Below are 22,005 nucleotides of genomic sequence, written 5' to 3'. Positions count from 1 at the left end.
TTTTTGACTATCTATACCTGCTGTGCACAAGCAAAGCTATAGAAATCCGTGGCACCTCCACAACAGACACATGCTTATGAAATAAGCAACATTTTGTAAAAGCAAAACAGAGCACAGCACTCTAATAAATCACAACTGGGTGCACACTTTATGGACAGCATAAAGAACAAATGCAATGGCAGTCTCTCGTTACATCCCAGAGAGGAGCATTACAAACCTTTAAAGAATACATTATTACAACTGCAAAATACATTTGCACAAAATGGTTTTAAGCAGGTTTTTGAAACAGAGAAAAAAAGAGACAAAGAAACATAACCATGACTAGACAATTAATTCATGATCAGTTTAAGTCTATTATCTACAGGACATGTGCATGGGCTGTCCTGAAAAGTACACTGGTGTTTAAAATTATGATCACAGTGATGCTGCAACTAATGCAACAGACAATTTCAAAGTAACTTTTGTTTCTGAATACGTACAAAAGAGCTACCAATACAGACTTATTATTCTGTTGTGTACAATACTAATTCAAAACTAAACAATTTTAAATAATTTCAAATAGAAATTTGAGCACAGATTTCTTCTACAATGTTGGGACAGTCACACAAATCGAGGACCTTGCCATACATACTGCCTTGAACAATCCTAATATACTTTTGTGGATTAGCCCTTCAAGAATAAAAATAGGTCTTTTGAATGCCAGTAGTATGCCGAATAAAGTAAGAGACTTGCATAGCTGGATATTTTTGTACAGCCTCGACATAAATGAAGTAACAGAAACCTGGCTTAAAATCACACACAAAAGATGAAGAAATACTGTATCTTGGCTATGACATATCTATAATGATCGTATCAGTGAAAGAGCTGGCAGCATAGCCATTCTATACTCAATCTTTTAACCTTGCTGTGATAGCCGGCCTTAGGCATAGGCCAACTAGGGGGCCGCCTAGGGCGCTGCTCTAGTAGGGGCACTTTTCCAGTATTTATTTGGTGTAGGTAGACCAAAAATGGGGGCATTGGGTGGTGTGGTGGTGGGGGTGCTGTGGAGCCTAGGGCACCAGTTGACCTAAGGCCGCTCCTGCTTACTGTGCACCCTAAAATACCAAACATTAATGGCACTGAAGTTCTAGCAGCTATGCTTAAATTGAACTTTGAAAAATCAATATGGACAGCAGTGTTGTATATACCTCTGAGTGCAGATAAATCAGCTTCTGAAGACATATTATGGTTAACTACAAACATATTACTTTAAACAATAACTCTAGATGACCCTCATATTGACCAACCAAAATGTACCCAAGAAATTAGTCAGTCTATCAGTCTGTATGGGTTAAAACAGTTGATGCCTTTGACCACAACAACAGATTAATGTTGTGGAAAATAAATCATTTTAACGGGATAGTAACAGACCCTGCCAAAAATGTCCCATGCATGAATTATTCTAGACACCATTCGTGATCATAACCTGTTTTTTTACCACATGGAAATATACCAAAACACATAAAGCATCCAATATAAAATTCAGTCAGAAAACATTCTCAACTATCATTACCCACAGCAACATGGAGCCATTAAAAACTCAGTCTTTATAAGACATAGTAACTCACTTCAACAAAACCTTCCTCTCTACAGTCTCTAACAACACTCAGATCCATCTTGCAACATGGCTTACACCAGATTAAAGAAATAATGCACAACACAGACAAAGTATGGAAAAACTGGCACATAAAAAAAAAAAAAAGCAGTGCGCGACACCAGCACTTACTAAACCTAACTAAGAATATAATCCTAATCAAAACTACTACACTAGTCTACAGGAAAACTACTGTAAAACTCCCAAACAGTTTAATCACAGCCCTGCCCTTTTATAGATAAGAGAAATTAAAATATTATGCAAATTTAACTCATACTAAGTAAATGTTGCAAACTCCTTAAACAAATAAGTAACATGGACACTGACACTACTACCTTCTCACCTACCACGACTCCCACCATGTACGATATTAAAACTTATTCAAAAAATGAAACCCACTCTCTACTGCAGCTGATTATCTACAAGTAGAAGGACAACAATCCTAAACTATCATCTTGCATAAAGGTGGCAAATCACTTGAACTAACTACAAACCTAATTGCTCAGCTGTTCCCTCTCATCTAAAATACTTGACGTGTTCACATACTGTTGACCAAGTAACTAACATAGAACTAATTACTTTCCACAACATTGCATGGATTTAGGCAATGCCATAGAACAAAAACAGCACTAATAACTTTCATAAACTATATTCATGACAGATGAAATCAAGGTGAAATGGTTGCATTATTATTTTTAGACCTCTCCAAAATGTTTGATACAGTTTCACATTTAGCTCAAAGAACTAATCCTTGCAAACAAAATCAACTGGTTTAAAAGTTACCTCAGCAGCCAAACATGGTGTGTGTGTGTGTGTGTGTGTGTGTGTGTGTGTGTGTGTGTGTGTGTGTGTATGTGTACACTGGACTGATGACTTGTCAACTCTACATCAAAGAGAGCTAGATGTGCCACAAGGTTCAATATTAAGACATCTACTCAAATACATTTATGAATAAAATGCATGCGTTTTTTTACTTAGCAAAGCAAATCCAATAAGGCACCAGAATGTGATGCCTCTTCAAACAGCTCCAATATGTTCTGCAGTATTCTTGTGCAAAAACTGAACACTGGCTAAAACAATCTAAACTACTCCTAAATCCAGATAAAACAAAAATAATGGTATTTTGATCTCCAACACAATAATCAAACTGAAAACAACTGCAATACATCCCATTTCACTTAGTCAAAAATACTAGAATTGAGCTAGTAGAAAACAAACTACTGAGAATCAGTACAAGTACTAAGTGTTTGGACACATCAGTACTTACGAAACCTAAGAATACCATCCTAAAGGCTACACTAGCCTACAGCCTGCAGCCCACTACTGCTCATACTTGTGATGGACTACATTAGCTAGAAGGTCGGAGGGTACAGATCAACAAAACTGCTGTATGCAGACAATGTGGCATTACAGGCAGTGTGTGAACAAGAAATTCAGCAAACTGTAGGGGAATGAAAGCAGAACTGAAGGCACACAGGATGAAAATGAGTATAGATACGATGCTTGTAATGACTGCAAATGGGGATAATAAGAAGATGAAACTGAGATAGATGGGAAAATAGAGAAACAGATCAACAGCTTCAAGTATCTACCAAGGTTGTTTGAGGAAAGGGGAAGTCTGAATGAGGAGGTCAAAGCTAGAATCAGACAGGCTGCAGCCAAATGGCACAGAGTGTTAGGGGAAGTGTGTGACAGAAGAATGCAAAAGAAGCTGAAATGTAAGTTGTACATTAGCAGTGGTACAACCACTACTACTGTATAGTACAGAAACCTGGGCAGTGAAGGCAGAGCAGTTGAGGAAGCTAGAGGTGATGGAGATGGAAGTGCCTGAGATGGGTGGTAGGATGTACACTGTAGGACAGACAATGACAACATCAAAGCAGACGTTCAAGTAGCCCCAATTGCAGAGAAGGCCAAACAGGACATATTACAGTAATTCAAGGACATGTGGGGAAAGAGATTTGGGACAGACAGGAAGAATACAGCAAGAAACAAAGGGAGCCCAACAAAGAGAAGGATGGCTTGCATGAGAGAACACTAGCGACAGTCAGGCATGACTGCCAAAGAATTTAGAAGCTGCACTGAATTGAGAGAGATAGCAACAGTTGATGTGACAAGTCAACCACATGTAGAAAATGGGAAAGAGGGTGGGGGTTCACAGGTACATTCTAGGCTAGTTACCCTTGCAGGCCACTTTAAAGCCTATAGCAATTTCCCTTTTGGTGCTTGAATTAACCTATCTCATTTTGTGTTTGATTGGCCTTACCCATCCCATCCCATGGTCACTAATTGCATTTAACGCCTACAGAGAATAACTGGGATTATACCACAGATAATTTGAGGTGACCCATGCACAGGATACAGTATTTAGGAGTTACCTCTGTAAGGTTGATGAAGATGATGATGACGATGACTATGATGATAATCAGCACATCCAACACGTAGTATAAAAAACTAATCATAAACTAGGAGTCCTCTATAAAGTAAAATAACTTAATAGAATATGCATGTACAACAACAGCTCAGACATATCTACTCCCCAGTCTCCAGTAAGCCTCTTTAATTTTCACTCATCTAAAATCCTCTAGGCTAGCTAAACTGGAACAATCTTATAATAATAAAACTGCAAAGTTTTCAAGTAACCACATTAACCGAGCACATCACTGTGTGGCATTTTCACTTCCTTAACTGGCTGGAGACATCTAATTTGCTACCTTATTCTCATATTAAGACTACCCACAGCATTCATTATACCAAAAACATGCTCTACCACTATCAAGTTACTAAACTGGTCCATACCCCACAACCCCAGACAACTGCGCTCGCTAAACTAACACCAAGTACGCACTCAAAAATCAAAAAACCACAATGGTGATGGTCTACACTCTGTATGTTGCTAAACTATGGGACTTGATCCCAGCAGATGTCAGAAATATTTCATCTTACCTAAAATTTAAAAATGTCTTTAAGACGTATCTCTCAATGACTCATTAACAACCCTGCTACCAAGACTCCTCCTTATTCTAAATCTCATCCAGTCTATAATCCATAATCCTCAATCCGAATGAAATCGTACCTCCATAAATAGTACTGCTGTAGTACTAACCCCCATTACTAATTCCACACATAATTCAGTCAATCAAATAAAACAGCATTAAATTCTCAAAATTTACTACAGTAATGTCCTGGTTACAGATCTCAAGTGAATCTAACTGGTTAGATAAAATATGTATATGCTTATCAGCTGTTTGTGGGCTAATATTACTGTGGCAGTATGTAAATACACTGTAAAATAATGCTGAATATTCTATGGATGTGTGAGTTCTATGTGCTGTATACATCATGTTCGATAGATGAGTTTGAGTTTAGCATGCAGTAAATACTACATAGTACATAACGTGGTGTTCACTTGTTAAGTTACATAAGCCTTAGTGTTACTCTATATTCTTATTGTTGGCTTAGTTCAATTGTGTGTAGTGTGGGACTTTTCTCCCTGGTACTCTACTATAAAGGAGCTGTGCCCAGTCACATTAAATAAATAAACAAAAACGAACAGTAAAAAGCAAACAAACAAAGCAAGCAAATACAAAAATGACAATTCCACATCTGAAATGCTAAGACTAAAATTGTTACTAGGGTGCATGCAAGTATGGGTGCTGCTCTATTGTAATGGACATGCATCCCATACAGGGAGGTCTCCTGTCTTTCACTTACTGCTTGCTGGGATAAGCTACAATCCTCCATAATGCTGAACTGGATAAAGCAGATATAGAGATGGACGGATTGATAAAAAAATCAAATTTTATTTTTTCCCTCAGCTTCATCCAATTTGTGGTCTCGCTGGTCTCATACCACCTTTTCTACTAGGCAGAAGTTCCATCTTGCCCTTAGACTTCTTCATGATGTTGTACTCTCCTGGGAAAAACAAAACCTTTAAGCACCAAATTCAGCACTGAGCAGTGGAAGCATCAATCAACACTCAAAGCCAGGACCATCAGCGAGTCATACTCCAGGTGCTGATGTGTCTGTGTGTGTTTTCATACAGGATCATTAAGCAGTCCTACACTACCACTAAAGAGGTACATACCCTATATGCACACTGAATTATTCCTGCTGTTTAACAACAGTATAAAGAAGGGGCAGTGTAAATTTATGACTTGATAACAATGGAGATGTACAGACATATAATTGCAGCAGAAGACAGCATAACATTTCTGCCCAGTTTTTGCAGTAACTACCTTGTAGCCATACTCATTCCCATCACCAATTCAATCACTTGTTGTTAAGACAGTTAACAGTCCATCTTTGCTGGGTTTGTTTAGACACTATAAGTCCCCCTACTTAGAACACAAAATACAAACTACCAATCTGTCCTCCTGAACTTGTGCCCCTTTTCAAACAAAACATAAAAAGGTCGAGTTCATGCAATCAAGAAAGGGCTCCCCCATCTCCCAGGGGGAGAAAAAACAGGTAGGTGAACAGATTGTTTTAAGGGTAGCTCTGGCATTACTTTCAGGAAGAGAACAGGTACTTCTTAAAGGACAAAATACCCATGTAAAAGACAAAAGTAAGGTGGCTTCAGAGAGGTGATAATGCCCACTAAGATGACCTGCTTTTCAGAGTCAGTGAATCACATGCTTTGAATACAGGATTAGCAGTTCTACTTAACCCAAGAGCAGAAGAGTTTTTCAAAAGGCATGTAAAGATACAGAACTGGTTTGAGGAACTGTTTAACCAGCTAATGTTGTGCCATACTTCTGGCACTTTCAAGGTCTTAATGTACAGAGACACCAAACATATGTACCCTTAACATGAATTACCGAGAGCAAAGTCATACAGGTGGGTCAGGACAACCTACAAGCAAACTAAGTGAAAAGCCAGACGACATCTTTTTCACCCAGGTGGAGAATGTCTTTCACTCACCAGAATGTGTGTGATAAGTGAAAGGTTTCCTGTTGTCTTCAATCACCTCAGAAAGCCCTGTAAGACACAACTGCAAGAAAGTCTGATGGAAGCAGATGATATAAATGAACAGTCAAGCCATGAGGTGGACCGGGTTATCTCCCCATATTAGACAGACTTCTTTAGCTTGCAATGGGGTAGTGTTCTGCACTATCACTGAGCTTGAAAGTACAATGATTGCTATTCCTTTTTTTCCCTCTGAATTTTACAGTCAGGTGCAGGAATAGAATAGATGGAATGGAGTATGTGAATCTTCCATGCAATGAGGACAGAGGAAGGTAGCATCCTCATCAATCTCACCCCATGCTGCTTGAGCAAGCAGAATATTTTATGGATTACATTTTCTTGCATAGTAAACAGGTCAGTCTCCAGGGTGCCTCATACCAAAATGATAGTTACCAAATTTGCTGGTGCTACAGCTAAGGGAGTCTACACTAGTGCACAGACATCCTTCAGGATCTGAACAGCTATCAGAGCGATACCCCAGACTACTACTAGACCACACCACACATTTCTGCAGAGGTGGTATAAGTACATGCCAGCTTGCCTGTCCAAGTATTACACCAATGCCTGCTTGCCTGATCAAAGCAGGACAGGACCTGGTCTCAACTCCCCTTCCAGACCTTGTGGAGAAAGGAATACTACTAACAGCTCCAGATGAAACCGCAAAAATTCCACTATTTAAACAGCACTTAGCACTTTTATCTCTGCCATCACACAGGTCTTCCTTGTAATGAACAAATACTGACTTACTTAAATTCATGCACTGTTTGTATCATGCCACTAAAAATTAACAAATTAACCATACAATAACAAATGAAATAACTAAGACTAAAATGACATAGGGTAAAAAGGAAAACCTTAAAATGCACAGACAAACTATCATCTTTGTAAAGCTGTGTGATTATTTGTAATCATTTACTTTTCCGGGGCCTGGTGACAAGGGTTTGATGCTAAAATGCCTCTGAGGGTGAGGTCTCTCTCTAAAGGAAATAACACTGACAGTTCACCATAATTAGCCTGCATAAGGGGGAAGATCTTTTAACCCATGTTTATGTACTACATCACTGTGGTGTTGTTGAAAATCACTTGAAATGGCCCTGGAGATCACAGATAATGCAAAGAATTGAGAGCTAACAGCTCTTTTATACTGCTGTGCATTGGACAGGCTGGTTTGTTCAGTAGATCCTACACTTTTACTCTCATAGATACGGTTTCCCATGCAAAGTCTGATGCAATTGCTGTTAAGGACTGTGCAAGGGTAGTCAGAGAAAAGAAAATACCTGGATTTAAGGACAGCCGGTCTTCCCCCCAGAGCAACTCTCTCTTTTTACAAATCCCAACACTGAGATCTGAAATGTGAGGGGGTGAAGATGTTGGCATCAAAATGTTTTCAGAAACCACTGAATGTTTCTAATATTATATGGCAAAGGGAATCATATGATTTACAGAAGCCATGAGCCTTAGTATCCTGAGGTATTCATTTGCCGAAGTCGTGGACTGAGTAGAAAAACTCTGGAACAATTGACAAAGAACACAATCCAGTGGGAAGGAATCAAGGAGTATTTTTGAATGGTGACTTGGAATCATAGATTGATAAGAAGGTTTGTCACCCACGTAAGGGACTCCTGACACTTTGAAAGACTCCGAAGTAAGCAAGTCATCTAAAAAAGGGAAAATGTGAATACACTGTAGTCTGCAATGGGCTCTCAAAGAAGCTGAGAACATTCTTGGAGCAGTAAATAACCAAAGAGTAATGCAAAGAACTAATGGTGTAACCAATACAAAGAAAACCTTAGAAAATGTCTGAAATCTGTGGCAATAAGATGTGTTGATAAACATCAATCAAGTCTAAAGCTACCAACTAACTTAGGAATGAGAAGAAACAAAGTTTGCAGGGACATTTTGAACTCTGAGAAACATGTTAAGAAAGAACAAGGGACATTTTGAACTCTGAGAAACATGTTAAGAAAGAACAAGTCGAGAAATGATCTCCAAGAGTGGGCCATTTTTGCCACCACAAAAAAATTCTTGAATAAAACCATTCCCCCACAAATCTGAGAGAACTGGTTCTATAATCCCCACAGAAAGCATCTGGTTGATGACTGGTAGAAATCAGACAAGTTTAATTTGGAGGATGAGGTGGAATTTCCTGAAAAAGAGGGAGGCTTTTCCACTGCCCTCTAAAACCCATCTGCCTGAAACAATTTGATGCTGAAAAGGAAGGTAATGATCCAGGCTCTGGGACAGGATTACAGAGGCAACAGTGTGTGTGTGTGTGTGTGTGTGTGTGTGTGTGTGTGTGTGTGTGTGTGTGTGTGTGTTTGTGTGGGTGGGGGGGGGGTGTGCTGCAACAGTTACTCTGTATTATTGGCCTGCCCATTTTTCTGGAAGGTTCCCTCCTTTTTCTTTGAACTTTCTTGCCACTTTTTCCTGCACATCGCTTGTTAGAGGTTTGTTGAGGCTGTTTATTTTCGTTACTGTAAATAGAACCTGAGCTTACAGCAAAGATTTTGAAAAACCTGTAGAAGGGCTGAAAAATCCGAGTGAACTCCTAAGATCAAGTTCCTTCTTTCATCAAACTGTTTATGTACCCGAGTAGCAGAAGATCCAAACAACCTTTTTATTTAAAGAATTTAAAATTTCAGATTTAACATCTTTAAAAAAATGCCTGCGTATATACCTAGGAAAACCATCTCACAAGAGAAGCTGCTCCCCTGATAAACAGTCAACACAGTCATGACAACACTTTAAAGAATGTTTAGTTACCTGGGAAACAGAATCAATTAAATAACTCAAAGAGGCCTTAATTTCTGAAGAGAAAAAGGTGCACGTAATGCCTCTCATACTGTTAAAAGGAGCCAGATATTTTAACAAGTGAGCCTGATAATTTAGAATTCTAAAAGCTAAAGTGGCAGAGGAATTAATTATCTTACTAAATCTATCAAAAACTTTCTCATTCTTAACGGAGAGACAGGAATTAGCATTAACTATTTTTTTGTTGCAGCAGGATATGATACAAAAATAATGACTCCCTATTGAAATGTCGGAACTTGAAATGTCGGGTGTCAACAAGCAGAAAAAAAAAGACTGAAAACCCAGGAAAAGAGTGCATTTAAAAGATCAGTCTTCTTCTGTAAAATTCCATTTTTGCAGGGGCCAAACTCTCCTGTACCCCCCTGATGTGGGGAGCAAGCCCTCACACTCCTAAACCTATATATACTAACTCCAAGATCACTATACCACAGAAAAAAGGGACTGTTCTGAGAAATTACCATCTCAGGCTTAGAATATGCAAGTCCATTTTAGGCCATTCAGTCTTTGTTTCGGGATTCACTCTAGCGGGTCCTGACATTTCAAATGGTTAACAAAATAACTGTAGGATCACATCTAGGATAAGAAACCAAATATTTTGCAAGACTAGGGAACATTATAAAATCTGTCTGCCTTCTTAGGGGTTGCACATTGACTGTCAGGCATACTGCAGCAATATCAAAAACATCCCCCCCAAAAGCTAGCAAAAGAGGGGGAACAGTAGCAGGCTGTAGAAATTCAGCTTGTAATAAATCATATTACTTCTTCAAAGAATGTGGAAGATGAGACTGTTACACAAGCAACTTATTCATCTGAGAAACAGTTCCTGAAAATGAAAATTCCTCTATTGGAGATTCTGAGGAACACTTTCCTCAAGAGTCAGAATCAGGTATTTGACTTGAAATATTAGATGTCCTTTCCCAATCACTTTCCTCATAGTCAGACAGTGAATACTCGTAAACTGAGGGAACTGTCTTGTTTTTGCCACAATAAAACTTATAAAATGTGATTGGAATTAAAATCTGCAATAAATCTTGAACCAATTCAATAAACTATTCCTTATGTACAGACACATAGTCTGAGAAAGATAAATGTTTAATTTTCTTGTTTCTTTTTTGTAGGTACAACCCTAGAAGGGGAGTGACTTACGGATGGCACTTCAGCCCAGGGCAAGTATCAGCTAAGCAGGGATGCGCTCCCTACTCCATCCTCACAGACTGTCAAGAGTGGATATCATGCCTGGCAAGGGCACCTAAACAGACAGAGAGGACGTGGCTGACCTCTGGTCCATGGTGGCTGAACAGGCCACACCACACAGACTGGAGAAAAAAGTGAATGGTCTGAAGATCTAGTAATGCCCACAGGAGAGTCACTTGCCAGCATATGAGATACAGACTAAGCCTGCCAAGTTAGAAAGATCTCCTTGCAAGTTGTCTTTTTCTTGGGACCAGAACTAGAATACCATAGGACCAGTATGCTATTCAATGGGCCCTATTGAAAACGGAGGCCAATTCCTATTTTATGCAGCTAGAGCAAGCAGGTGATGGGTAAGTTGTCAAAAGTAGTGTTCACAAGCAAGATACACAATGGTATTCCCAAACAGTACACTTGCCCAATAAAACTCAATAAAGTCCCAAATTCTCCAAAAAATCAGTACATTTTACTGAAAACAATATCATATTGTAGAATGTTCTCCTCAGAGTGAACTTATCTGCCTAACAGTGGGTGATTGTAAGTCAACCACTGATCCTTTAAAACCTGCAACAAGCATGGTCTCTAAGGATGGCTCGAAAGTACTAAGTTATTGGCACCCAGGCTGTTGGTTTTCTACACTTGGGAGCTCGTGCAACTAGCAGCCTTGGCTCATGTGGAAGGAGCCCAAGGCTTTGCAAGACTGGCTGGCTGTTATATTCTCGGCAGGATGTAACCCATATAGCAAAGGATACTTCAGCAGTAATCAAACGATGAATATCTTATATCAGACATGAAGGGGGGGTCAGATAACTGGCTCCAACACTCAGCCAAAGGCAAAACCTGGTTGAGAGATGACAATGCGGACTCTGTTGTTCCTTAAGGGCATGCTTCCACATTATTACAACAGGTCTTACCAGATGTCAAACAATGCACTCATGTCCATCATCTGGGCTGCTCCCTCAGGCCCAGACAGAATGGGAGCACCCATAAGAGTTTCCCCAGCCCTAGCTGATGAGCTCTTCTCAACTGGGGGGGGGGGGTATCAGAGAGTAGACTTCTCAAACCTGCAGCTCAACTACTGGGGTCTTCTTGTGGAGAAGAACTGGTACATGAGAGTAGGATAAGTGCAGTTTTGCTCCAATCATTCCAACATAAAAGTATTACTATTTACTGGACAGTAGTACCAGTTTGAGTGGTGCCATTGGGTCTACCTCCACCACTCCTCACATCATCCATCAGGTAACAGCTCAAACCTTAGCTAGTAAAGGGTAACTCATAACTCACCAGAAGGACAGTGTCTCAACAGCAAATTGTAAATGAAAAGGATTTGACTAATATCTGACTTCCAGACCCCTTATCTTTTCTAAAGGACCTGCCTATCAGTCTCTAAACTGACCACTTTCCATAGACATCTACCTCACATGAGGTAGGACTTGAGCTCCTCAGTGCCTCCTGTGGCTGTCCAGAATGAAGCACTTGTACTTGTGGCAATCACCTTATGCTCATATCTCAGACAGTAATACTAGTACAGACTTCGGTTAGTAATCTAAACAAAGGAACAGTTTAAAGGTTTTTGTGTTTGTCTTACTGAAAACAAGAAATTTCCCCAGATGAGCATTAGAATCAAAATCCACACTGTGAGAGTGCTGGAAAAGAAATGAGGATAACAGGGACTGAGCAGTTCCTCCAAATTAGGCCACGATGCAAAGATGGATGTGCTCTGAAGGTACAGTCAACACAGAGAATAGAAATTTGAGGACATTTTAAATGGTGCTGAGCTAGAGACAGAAGGAAAAATCCCAGCAGCTGTCCACTGCAGAAGCTAGGAAACTTTACAGATAACCTAATTTTAACCTTCTAATTGATAATTAAGTGGGCATATAACACTCCTTAAATGTCACCAGAAGTACTTACTTGTCGTCATCCTTTTAGTTGTGATTTAATACATATTTCTATAAAGTACGTAACGTGCATCAGCCATAACAAACTTCATAAACTCTTTTACCCTCCCTCACTTTGAACACTACAGAAGTTGTAGCCACACATCCACAGACATAGAAGTTTAAACCTGTTCTTTTAAGTCCTGAAGGTGCTTCTTTACTTCTGGTCTGAACAGCTGAGAATGCCTGAAGGAAGAATGCAAAAAGAAAAGTTCACCTAGGTGACCCCACCTCACTGGATCCATCCCTACCCAGAATTAACATATTTAAATATTTCAGTGTAAATGATTTTGCAAATATCATACCTAGTTAGTTGCACAGTATCTCTTATCGACCGAGCCAGTATTCTTTAGTTTCTTTAGATGTATTCTTTAGTTTCTTTAGATGTTTACAATGAATCAGCACAGATGTTTACAAGCAGCTGAATCTAGTGGTTCAAAATGGAGATCATTTTTTGGTGCACTGACACTCAATAACACAAGCACACACTCCCAAATGTGCTTTATGCAAGACAGGAAATGTATTTGCATTTGTTGTTATAACTTTCTTTATGGAATGTAGACCCCCCGCCCAACAGAAGATGTAAAATATGATCTTTGTTGTTTGCAGTGGTTGTTCACGTTCTGCACAAGTGTAAACAGCTCTGAATGGGTCTACCATTAGGTTCCTTACATGAAAGAAAACAAGAAAAGACAGTAGCTTCTAGACTGTACCTAATCCAACTGGGTCTGGAGTCACTGGACTCTGCTGCCTGGAATGGCTGCTGCCGCTTCCTTTCTTTAAGTCTTCTGCATCACTGTATCGCCTAATCCAGTAATTGAGCTCCTCACGGTCTGTCTCTTGGCATCGTCGTAGTACAGTGAGGGATCGCCTTGTTTTCTCCACCATATCCATTATGCAATTCAACAGCTAAAGAGAAAAAATTAAAACAGGCTGCTTACTGTATACATTCCAAGAAAAAGTTACAAGTTGGTAGCATCACCCAGGCTCTTTCAGTACGCCAAATGTAGCAATAATGTTTAAAAACAAGAAGTTATGTATTCAACATAATGTTCAATGTATGTAGTCCATCTCACCTTACATTCTTACCCTTGGGTTCGGAGCTGAACCTCGTCTCCGACTCGGCCATACTCTAGCTCGAAGACTTCAATTGGCTTGTGGCTAAGAGGTATCCCTTTATGCAACAGGCCCATTCCCCAGATCTTGTTTGCTGCAAGCGCTCACACACACACACACACACACACACACACACACACACACACACACACACACACACACACACACACTGAGAAGAAGAACAACAACCTCAACCAAAAGGACCACTGACACCTAGAGACTATACCTCCAGGTCTTCAAGGAGGGTGTAGGAGGGAGGTTGGTAAGAATGTAAGGCGAGATGGACTACATACATCAAACGTTATGGTGAGTACATAACTTCTTGATGTTATGTAGTCCAATCTCACCTTCATTCTTACCCCTGGAACAGCGTCCCTAGCACCTTGACCTTGGGTGGCTCAGTGAAAAATACTCTTGAGCACTGTGGAACCGAAGGAAGATCTGCCTCTAGAGACCAGATCTAATTTGTAGTGACTAATAAAAGTATGAGGCGAAGCCCATGTTGCTGCAGCACAGATATCATCCATAGACATTCTAGCCTGAAATGCAGCAGCGGTAGCCACAGATCGTGTTCACTTTAAAGGGTAATTCTTTGCCACTGGAACCATAAATAAAAGAGATGCAATTGGAGATCCAGCGAGACAAGATTACTTTAGAGACAGGAACCCCAAGTCTAATGTCTGAAAACGAGACAAACAGTTGATATGATTTCCTGAAATCTTTTGTCCTATGTAAATAGAAACGCAATTGTCTATGAACGTCTAGCTGATGAAACTTAAATTCTGCCTTGTTAGAAAATTCAGGAAAAAACACAGGCAATTCAATGGATTGGTTGACATTGACAACAGAAGCAACCTTTGGAATAAAGGAAGGACTGGTTCTTAAGGAGACCCTGTCTTTGTAAAACACCAAATAAGGTGGCTTAGTCGATAAAGTTTGGAGCTCAGAGATCCGCCTAGCTGAAGTTATGGCTACCAACAATACTGTCTTCCATGACAAGAATTTTAGGTCACACGTAGCTGCGGGCTCAAAGGGAGCCGAAGTGAGCATCTGCAAAACAAAATTGAGGTCCCATGGCATTACTGGATCAAAGACTGGAGGTCGGAGTAACATTGTCCCTTTGAGAAAGGCCCTAACAAAGCCTATGAGCCATAAGGTTGGGCTCATTAGCAACGTGAAAGGTAGAAATCGCTGCCAACTGCACATTAATGGTTGCTGCAGCTAATCCCTGACTGAACAGTTGAGAAAGAAATTCTAATATTGCCGAAATAGGAGCTGTATAAGGATCAATATGTCTTTCATGGGCCCAAATGGAGAATCTCTTTCACTTACTGGAATAAATCTTCCTGATAGAAGGCTTGTGGGAAGAAGACAGAATGTAGACCACTTCCGGGGAAAAATCATGAAGCCTGACTAGGGACGGAACTGGAGCAGCCAAGCTGTCAACTTGAGGGTCTGGATGGAGGGATGGAACTGTCCTGATATATGAGTCAGCAGATCTGGATCTGGGTCCAGAATCCAGGGATCGACCATTAGATAGGGCTGAAGGAAGGGAAACCAAATCTGATGAGGCTAGTGTGGGGCAATCAGGATAATTTTGCTTCCCAAGGACTGTGCTTTCTGAATTACCTTTGATATCAGAGGAAACGGTGGAAAGGCATAGAGAAGACCGGAGGGCCAATTGTAAACCAGAGCGTCCCTGGGTGCCTCCCCCTCCGGGGGTATAAGGGTGAAGTAGCTACTGCATTTGGCATTGAGGGGGCTGGCAAACAGATCACAGCAAGGCTGACCCCATCTGTGGAATATCTTCTCAGCAACATATTTGTTCAGGGACCACTCGTGAGGCATTAGGATAGCTCTGCTCAACCTGTCGGCAATCACGTTGGACTTCCCCGGAATATGCATTGCAACTAGAAAGTGTTGGGAAGACACCACCCACTGCCAAACTCGAAGTGCCTCTCTGCAAAGGGGGTATGATTTGGTTCCTCCCTGCTTGTTCAGATACCACACCACTGACATGTTGTCCGAGTGGATTGCAATTGTCCCTAGAGGGAGAAAGCTCTGAAGTGCTTGCAATGCTAATAGCACTGCTCTCATCTCCAAGATATTGATATGCAAATGGGTCTCATGATCTTGCCACGTGCCTTGGACTGTCCTGCCAAGATAATGCCCCCCCACCTGATCTGAGAGGCATCCGTGGTCACTGTGGCAACTAGAGAAGATGGTACAAAAGGCTTGCCCACGTTGAGATTGCTGGCCTGAAGCCACCAGCGTAGATCCTGCTTGCACGTGTCCGTAATCAAAATAGAATGGGAGAGTGGAAGATACTGTAGTGACCATTGGGTGAAAAGCAGCCACTGTAGAACCCTCATGTGTAGTCTGGCAAGGGGAACTAGCATGATCGTAGCAGCCATGATCCCTAATAACTTGAAGACCACTTTTGCCTTGACCTTCCTCAATGGTAGTAAGGCGTAGACCTGCTGTTGTAGAGCCTGAATTCTCTCTTCTGGTAAGAAGGCCCTCATGAGCACTGTATCTAGTTCAGCGCCAATAAAAGTGACATGCTGCGAGGGCAACAATGCAGATTTTTCCCAATTTAGAGTAATTCCTAATCTTTGGCACAGTGTAATGGTGGCATCCCTGGCCTGTAACAGTAGATGCCTGGTGATGGCAGAAAGGAGCCAGTCGTCCAGGTATGGAAACACTTGGAATCCCTGATGTCTCAAGTGAGCCATTACCACTGCCATGCATTTGGTGAACACCCTGGGGGCTGTGGTGAGACCAAAGGGCAGGGTGCAAAACTGAAAATGACTGGCTCCCAGCAGAAGCGTAGATGACTTCTCAATGCCCTGTCCATCTTGATATAGTAGTAAGCATCTTTGAGGTCGATGGAGCACATCCACACATCTTTCCCTAACAGAGGGAGTACTGACTGTAAGGTGACCATGCAGAACTTGGACTTTTTTAAATGTAGGTTCAATCAGCTGAGATCCAAGATGGGTCTCAGGTCCCCTGTTCTTTCTGGCACCAAAAAGAATCTCGAGTAAGTCCCTAATCCTACTTGGTCTGTGGGGACAGGCTGGATGGCTCTCTTTGAAAGCAACTTTTTTATTTCTAAAGCTGCAGAATCCCATTAACCGGGTGGAACGTCTGGAATTCTCTTGGTTGGCAGGGGAGGAGAAGAGAAGGGAATATGATAACCTCTGGAAATTGTCTTGGGTGACATTTTGCCAGGCTTCTGGGAATAAAGAAATGCGACCCCCGACCAGCTCCAGAGATGCAGAGTCGGGCCTCCTTTCAGGAGCGCTGGTAGGGAGAACCGCAAAAGGAATCACGGTCCCTCTTGTTACACAGGCCTCCTCTGCCTCTAGGGTGGTGTCTACCTGAATTCCCACCCCTTCCCCTGCCTCTGGAGGGGGAAATCACTTTGTGCATCCTGAAAAAACCTCTGCGACTTCCTGAACCACATTTTCCCACCCTTCTGGCCCTTGGGGTAAGGTCTAGAAGGCATGGAAAAACGGACTCCCACGGCAGACAGGGTTTTTCCTTCCTGCTTGCACCTAGTGAGAGTGTCCTTCACCTTGGTTCCAAACAACGATGAACCATCAAATGGGGTGTTGGTGAACGTAGACTTGAAGGCCTCCGCGAAGTTACACAGGCGCATCCAGGAGTGTTCTCCTAATAGCGACTCCTGAACCCGCTGCCCTGCTCGCTCCATTGGCTGCGTATGATATCAGCCTCATAGAGGAGTTGGTAAGGAAATTTAGGGTAGACATCTGTGCATTGACCTTCTGTGCCATGGCATCAGAAACTGCAAGGTGGAGGAGGATAGAACCCAACTAATAATACAAGACCAAGACCTCGACTGTTGTATAAAAATTGACTGCTGCTTGAATAAAATGAAAAAACAAGTTTATTCCTTCCACGTTAAGCGCTTTCAGCTGTCCCCAGCCTTCATCAGAACAACTAATCTTTGCAAACACAGAGTTTAAATACATATCTAATTAACTCCTTAATTACTAAATTGGTTAAAAAACCGCCAAAAATGTTGAAACATTGTTATAACAATGCATAAAGTCAAAACCCTTTATGACAACTATATCCTCTTTAAAATCCACTATTATTTATGCATATATGGTGAAAACATTCTCATGTGCAAAATTAACATATGTTAAAATTATACATTGCAACTGGTATATTAAAAATGGTGCATTAAAAATATACTGTTGTCTACCTTTGTTCACATTTTCGTACTGTCTAATTACGGTGAGCATAAATATTTCCCATTGCACTCAGCATACTTAGGCTAAAATAATCCCTGTATTTAATTCATACTATGACTTCTGTGTATGTTATTCTAAAGCCAAAAATGGTTTTAAACTAATGAAATCATTAAGACCAGGAGGTGTAGTAGAGTCTGTCAAAATCTGCCACTTGCTTTCCATTTTGGTGGGGACCATGCCAGTTGAGAATTCCATCGACACCAGGGTACTTGACACCTTCCCCAGAATCACCACCCATGCAGTTTTTAGGTATTCAATTACACTACCATGGATATAGATGAGACTTGTGCCCATCTACTCAGCAAAGGTATGAAGTTCATACCTATGAAGGGTTGGAACATCATAGACAGTATTAAAGAAGTTAAGAAATACTGTCGGAAGTTGAACCTGGCCCTACAGTTTGACAAACTACCCCTTCCTGCACACAACACCACAGGTATAGCAGGGACCACACTTCAGAAAAAAAGCACTTACATTCCTACAGCTAATCCGCACGTGACCAACTTTGAGCACCTGGTCTGCAATGACATTTATTGGACATACAACAAAGAAAAACAACAGCGTGGGGATGTTATGGACAACCTTTCCAAGTCAGAAAGGAAATGCCTGGTGGATCTTTCCCTGAATAAAGACATCAGAGTCATGAAACCAGATAAGGGAGGTGGAGTCGTGATTTTTTCTACCAAGGATTATGACCAGGAGATCAACAACATTCTGCACCATTCAGGAAATTATGAAAACATATCCTTAAATCAAGTCAACATTGGACACAAGCGTATAGACCTCATTCTGGAGGAATATTTAATCGACAATAGGATCAACAATGAGACTTATTCTTTTCTAAAAGTAGACCACCCAGTTTTAGCAAAGATGGTGGGCATACCCAAGGTGCACAAGTCTATCGAACAACCTCCTTTCCGTCCAATCGTATCAGGTTCCCGATCGAAAACCTTCAAAATAGGGCAGTTGATTGATGGCTGGCTCAAAAAAACATATGATGGTATCCCTCATATTATCAAGGATTCATGGAGATTTTTGGGGACCATCAAGAAAGAAGTACACGATACTGATTCCATCTTATTGACAATAGATGTAGTGGATCTTTTTTCCAGCATTCCAAGAACTGAAGGATTGGACTTTTTTGAAAGAAGTCTAAGGAAGTTTACGGACTTCTCCTGGGACAAGACCTGCCTCCTTTGTGACATGATGTCACTCGTTTTGGATTACAATTACATTTTACATCAAGGAGAATATTTCAGACAGACCAGGGGAGTTGCAATGGGAGCAGCTTGTGCCCCCATTTTTGCAAATCTGGTCATGGCGGAATGGGAATCTGAGTACATCTTCAAAAGTCCTCACTACAGTCACATCGCATTATATGTTAGATACCTAGACGATATTTTTATCGTGTGGAGGGCATCGGAAGACAAGTTGCTGGAATTTACGACCTTTCTCAATCAAACAGTGGATTTCTTAAAATTCACATTTGATTACAGTTACAAAGAAATGTCTTATCTGGATGTTTTACTAACCAAGAACGAAAGTGGCTTTTCATCTAGAATCTACAGAAAACCTACATTTTCCAACGATTATGTCCATTACAGTAGCAACCATCCCCCCCATATCTTTAGCAATATAGTTAAAGGTCAATGCATCCGGGTGGCTAGGATGACGTCCAACAAAAGTATGGTGGAAATGGAAATGGACATCATCAAAGATATGTTCATCACGAGAGCTTATCCAGTGAAGATGGTGGAAGGGATTATCCAATATGTTACCCGGGAATGGGGTAAAAAATACATTCCACTGTTAGGTACCTTTAAATCAACTACTAAAGAAGACACTTTTGGTACACCAGCAGGGAGGGTATGTGTACTCATGTACTCTCCCAAAACGTACTTGATACAAGAGATATTGGACAGACACTGGAACACCTTGATGATCATAGACAAAGAGAAAATCCTGGGTACAAAACCCAGATGTGTGTTCAAAACAGCCCCAAATTTAAAGAGAATATTGGAAAAAGATGGCAAGACTAGGTGTAAAGGAGACAAAGACAAAGGGACTACCAAATGTGGCAACTGCAAACAATGCAAATATATCAATACAAATAAAATAGTTAAAATAGATGATATATGTCACACCACAATCAGATGTAAAAGGGGGAACTGTAAAAGCAAACAAGTGGTTTATGTGGCAATTTGTACAGCATGTAATGCCCATTACATCGGGAAAACTGAGAGACAACTAAACAGACGTATATACGAGCATCAGTATAGAATAGGGAAGTGTGACACCAAGAACGCATTATGCAGGCACATTTTAGATAAAGGTGTTGAACACAGCTTCCTCTTCTCAATTATTGACCAGGTGGACAACACACCGTTCGGAGGTGATTGGAAAACTAAGCTAGCACTATGTGAAAGCAAGTGGCAGATTTTGACAGACTCTACTACACCTCCTGGTCTTAATGATTTCATTAGTTTAAAACCATTTTTGGCTTTAGAATAACATACACAGAAGTCATAGTATGAATTAAATACAGGGATTATTTTAGCCTAAGTATGCTGAGTGCAATGGGAAATATTTATGCTCACCGTAATTAGACAGTACGAAAATGTGAACAAAGGTAGACAACAGTATATTTTTAATGCACCATTTTTAATACACCAGTTGCAATGTATAATTTTTAACATATGTTAATTTTGCACATGAGAATGTTTTCACCATATATGCATAAATAATAGTGGATTTTAAAGAGGATATAGTTGTCATAAAGGGTTTTGACTTTATGCATTGTTATAACAATGTTTCAACATTTTTGGCGGTTTTTTAACCAATTTAGTAATTAAGGAGTTAATTAGATATGTATTTAAACTCTGTGTTTGCAAAGATTAGTTGTTCTGATGAAGGCTGGGGACAGCTGAAAGCGCTTAACGTGGAAGGAATAAACTTGTTTTTTCATTTTATTCAAGCAGCAGTCAATTTTTATACAACAGTCGAGGTCTTGGTCTTGTATTATTAGTTGGGTTCTATCCTCCTCCACCTTGCAGTTCCTGTGTTGTTCTTAAATGGCATCAGAAACGTTACCCTATAGAGAATCTCCTAGCTCTTTTAGGAGGCCTCTCTGGAGCCTTGTAAAATGCGTCAAGTAGTTCAGCGACCGCAGAGTAAAGGACATTGAGGTAAACAGATGCTTCCCATACCTGTCCATGGCCCGGGACTCCTTCTTAGGCGGATGGATGGTAAACGAAGTTTCAGCAAGTTCCTTCTTGGTGGCTGCTGCCACCACCATAGCATCTACTGGAACACCTTTCATCAGATATTCCTTGTCTGTGGGAGCGGACAAAAACTTATTGGGTCTCCTAGGGACCGGTTCCACAGTGTCACGGGTTTCCCACACCTTTCGACAGACGAGATAGTACAGTTGTGTACACTTACCATAAATGTAGATGTTCGAGTGTCTTCACTGTTGCTGTCATCACTGTAGGGTTCTTCCTGCCGGCAGGCAGTCCTCGGTCGGCCAGAATCCCAAAGTCTGGGTCCGGCGTCGGCTGTTCAGTCATGCTCCCTGACGTCAGAGCGCTAGGAGTACAAAGCTGCCAGCTGACGCCATGTTCTCCAGTTTTTCTTGCCCCAGATGTCAGGTGCCTAAAAATGAAGGCTAATAGTAAAACAGAAATGTAACATACCACAAACCCCATACCCTGTAGCAAATACACCTCAGAAGAAAGGTGAAGTAGGTAAGCACACTAGTGAAAGTATAAGAGGGGACAGGAGGGAGAGTAACCCAGGCTGCAACATTGAAGACACTCGAACATCTACATTTATGATAAGTGTACACAACTGTACTATGTTCATTGTGTTTCAGTGTTGCAGTCATCACTGTAGGGTTGAATCCCAAAGCTAAGATAAGGGGTGGTGGTTATAGAGAAGAAGGGGCAGCTAGAAGGCCCTGCAAGACTGCAGAAGCAAAGCCTGCCCTAGACTTAGAGTAAAGAGGGAGATTATAGTGCTTAGAGAAAGTATGCACTGAACTCCAAGTTGCAGCTTCCAAAATATC

The 22,005-nt window shown here is 40.9% G+C and overlaps 1 protein-coding gene across 10 annotated transcripts in view; it reads right to left on the bottom strand.

Annotated features, from left to right (window-relative positions):
* RUNX1T1 (RUNX1 partner transcriptional co-repressor 1) overlaps positions 1–22,005 on the bottom strand; it is a 771,548-nt gene that overhangs the window by 53,527 nt on the left and 696,016 nt on the right. For all 10 annotated transcript variants that reach the window (XM_044065460.1, XM_044065459.1, XM_044065462.1 and 7 more), the window contains one exon: positions 13,257–13,452. In XM_044065460.1, the coding sequence (XP_043921395.1) occupies positions 13,257–13,452 (196 nt within the window). The remainder of the gene's footprint in view (positions 1–13,256; positions 13,453–22,005) is intronic.

This window comes from Protopterus annectens, chromosome 3.part0 (genome assembly GCF_019279795.1).
Source record: "Protopterus annectens isolate FY-2018-M chromosome 3.part0, PAN1.0, whole genome shotgun sequence".
NCBI lineage: Eukaryota > Metazoa > Chordata > Ceratodontiformes > Protopteridae > Protopterus > Protopterus annectens.
This window is presented reverse-complemented; position numbering and strand designations above follow the sequence as displayed.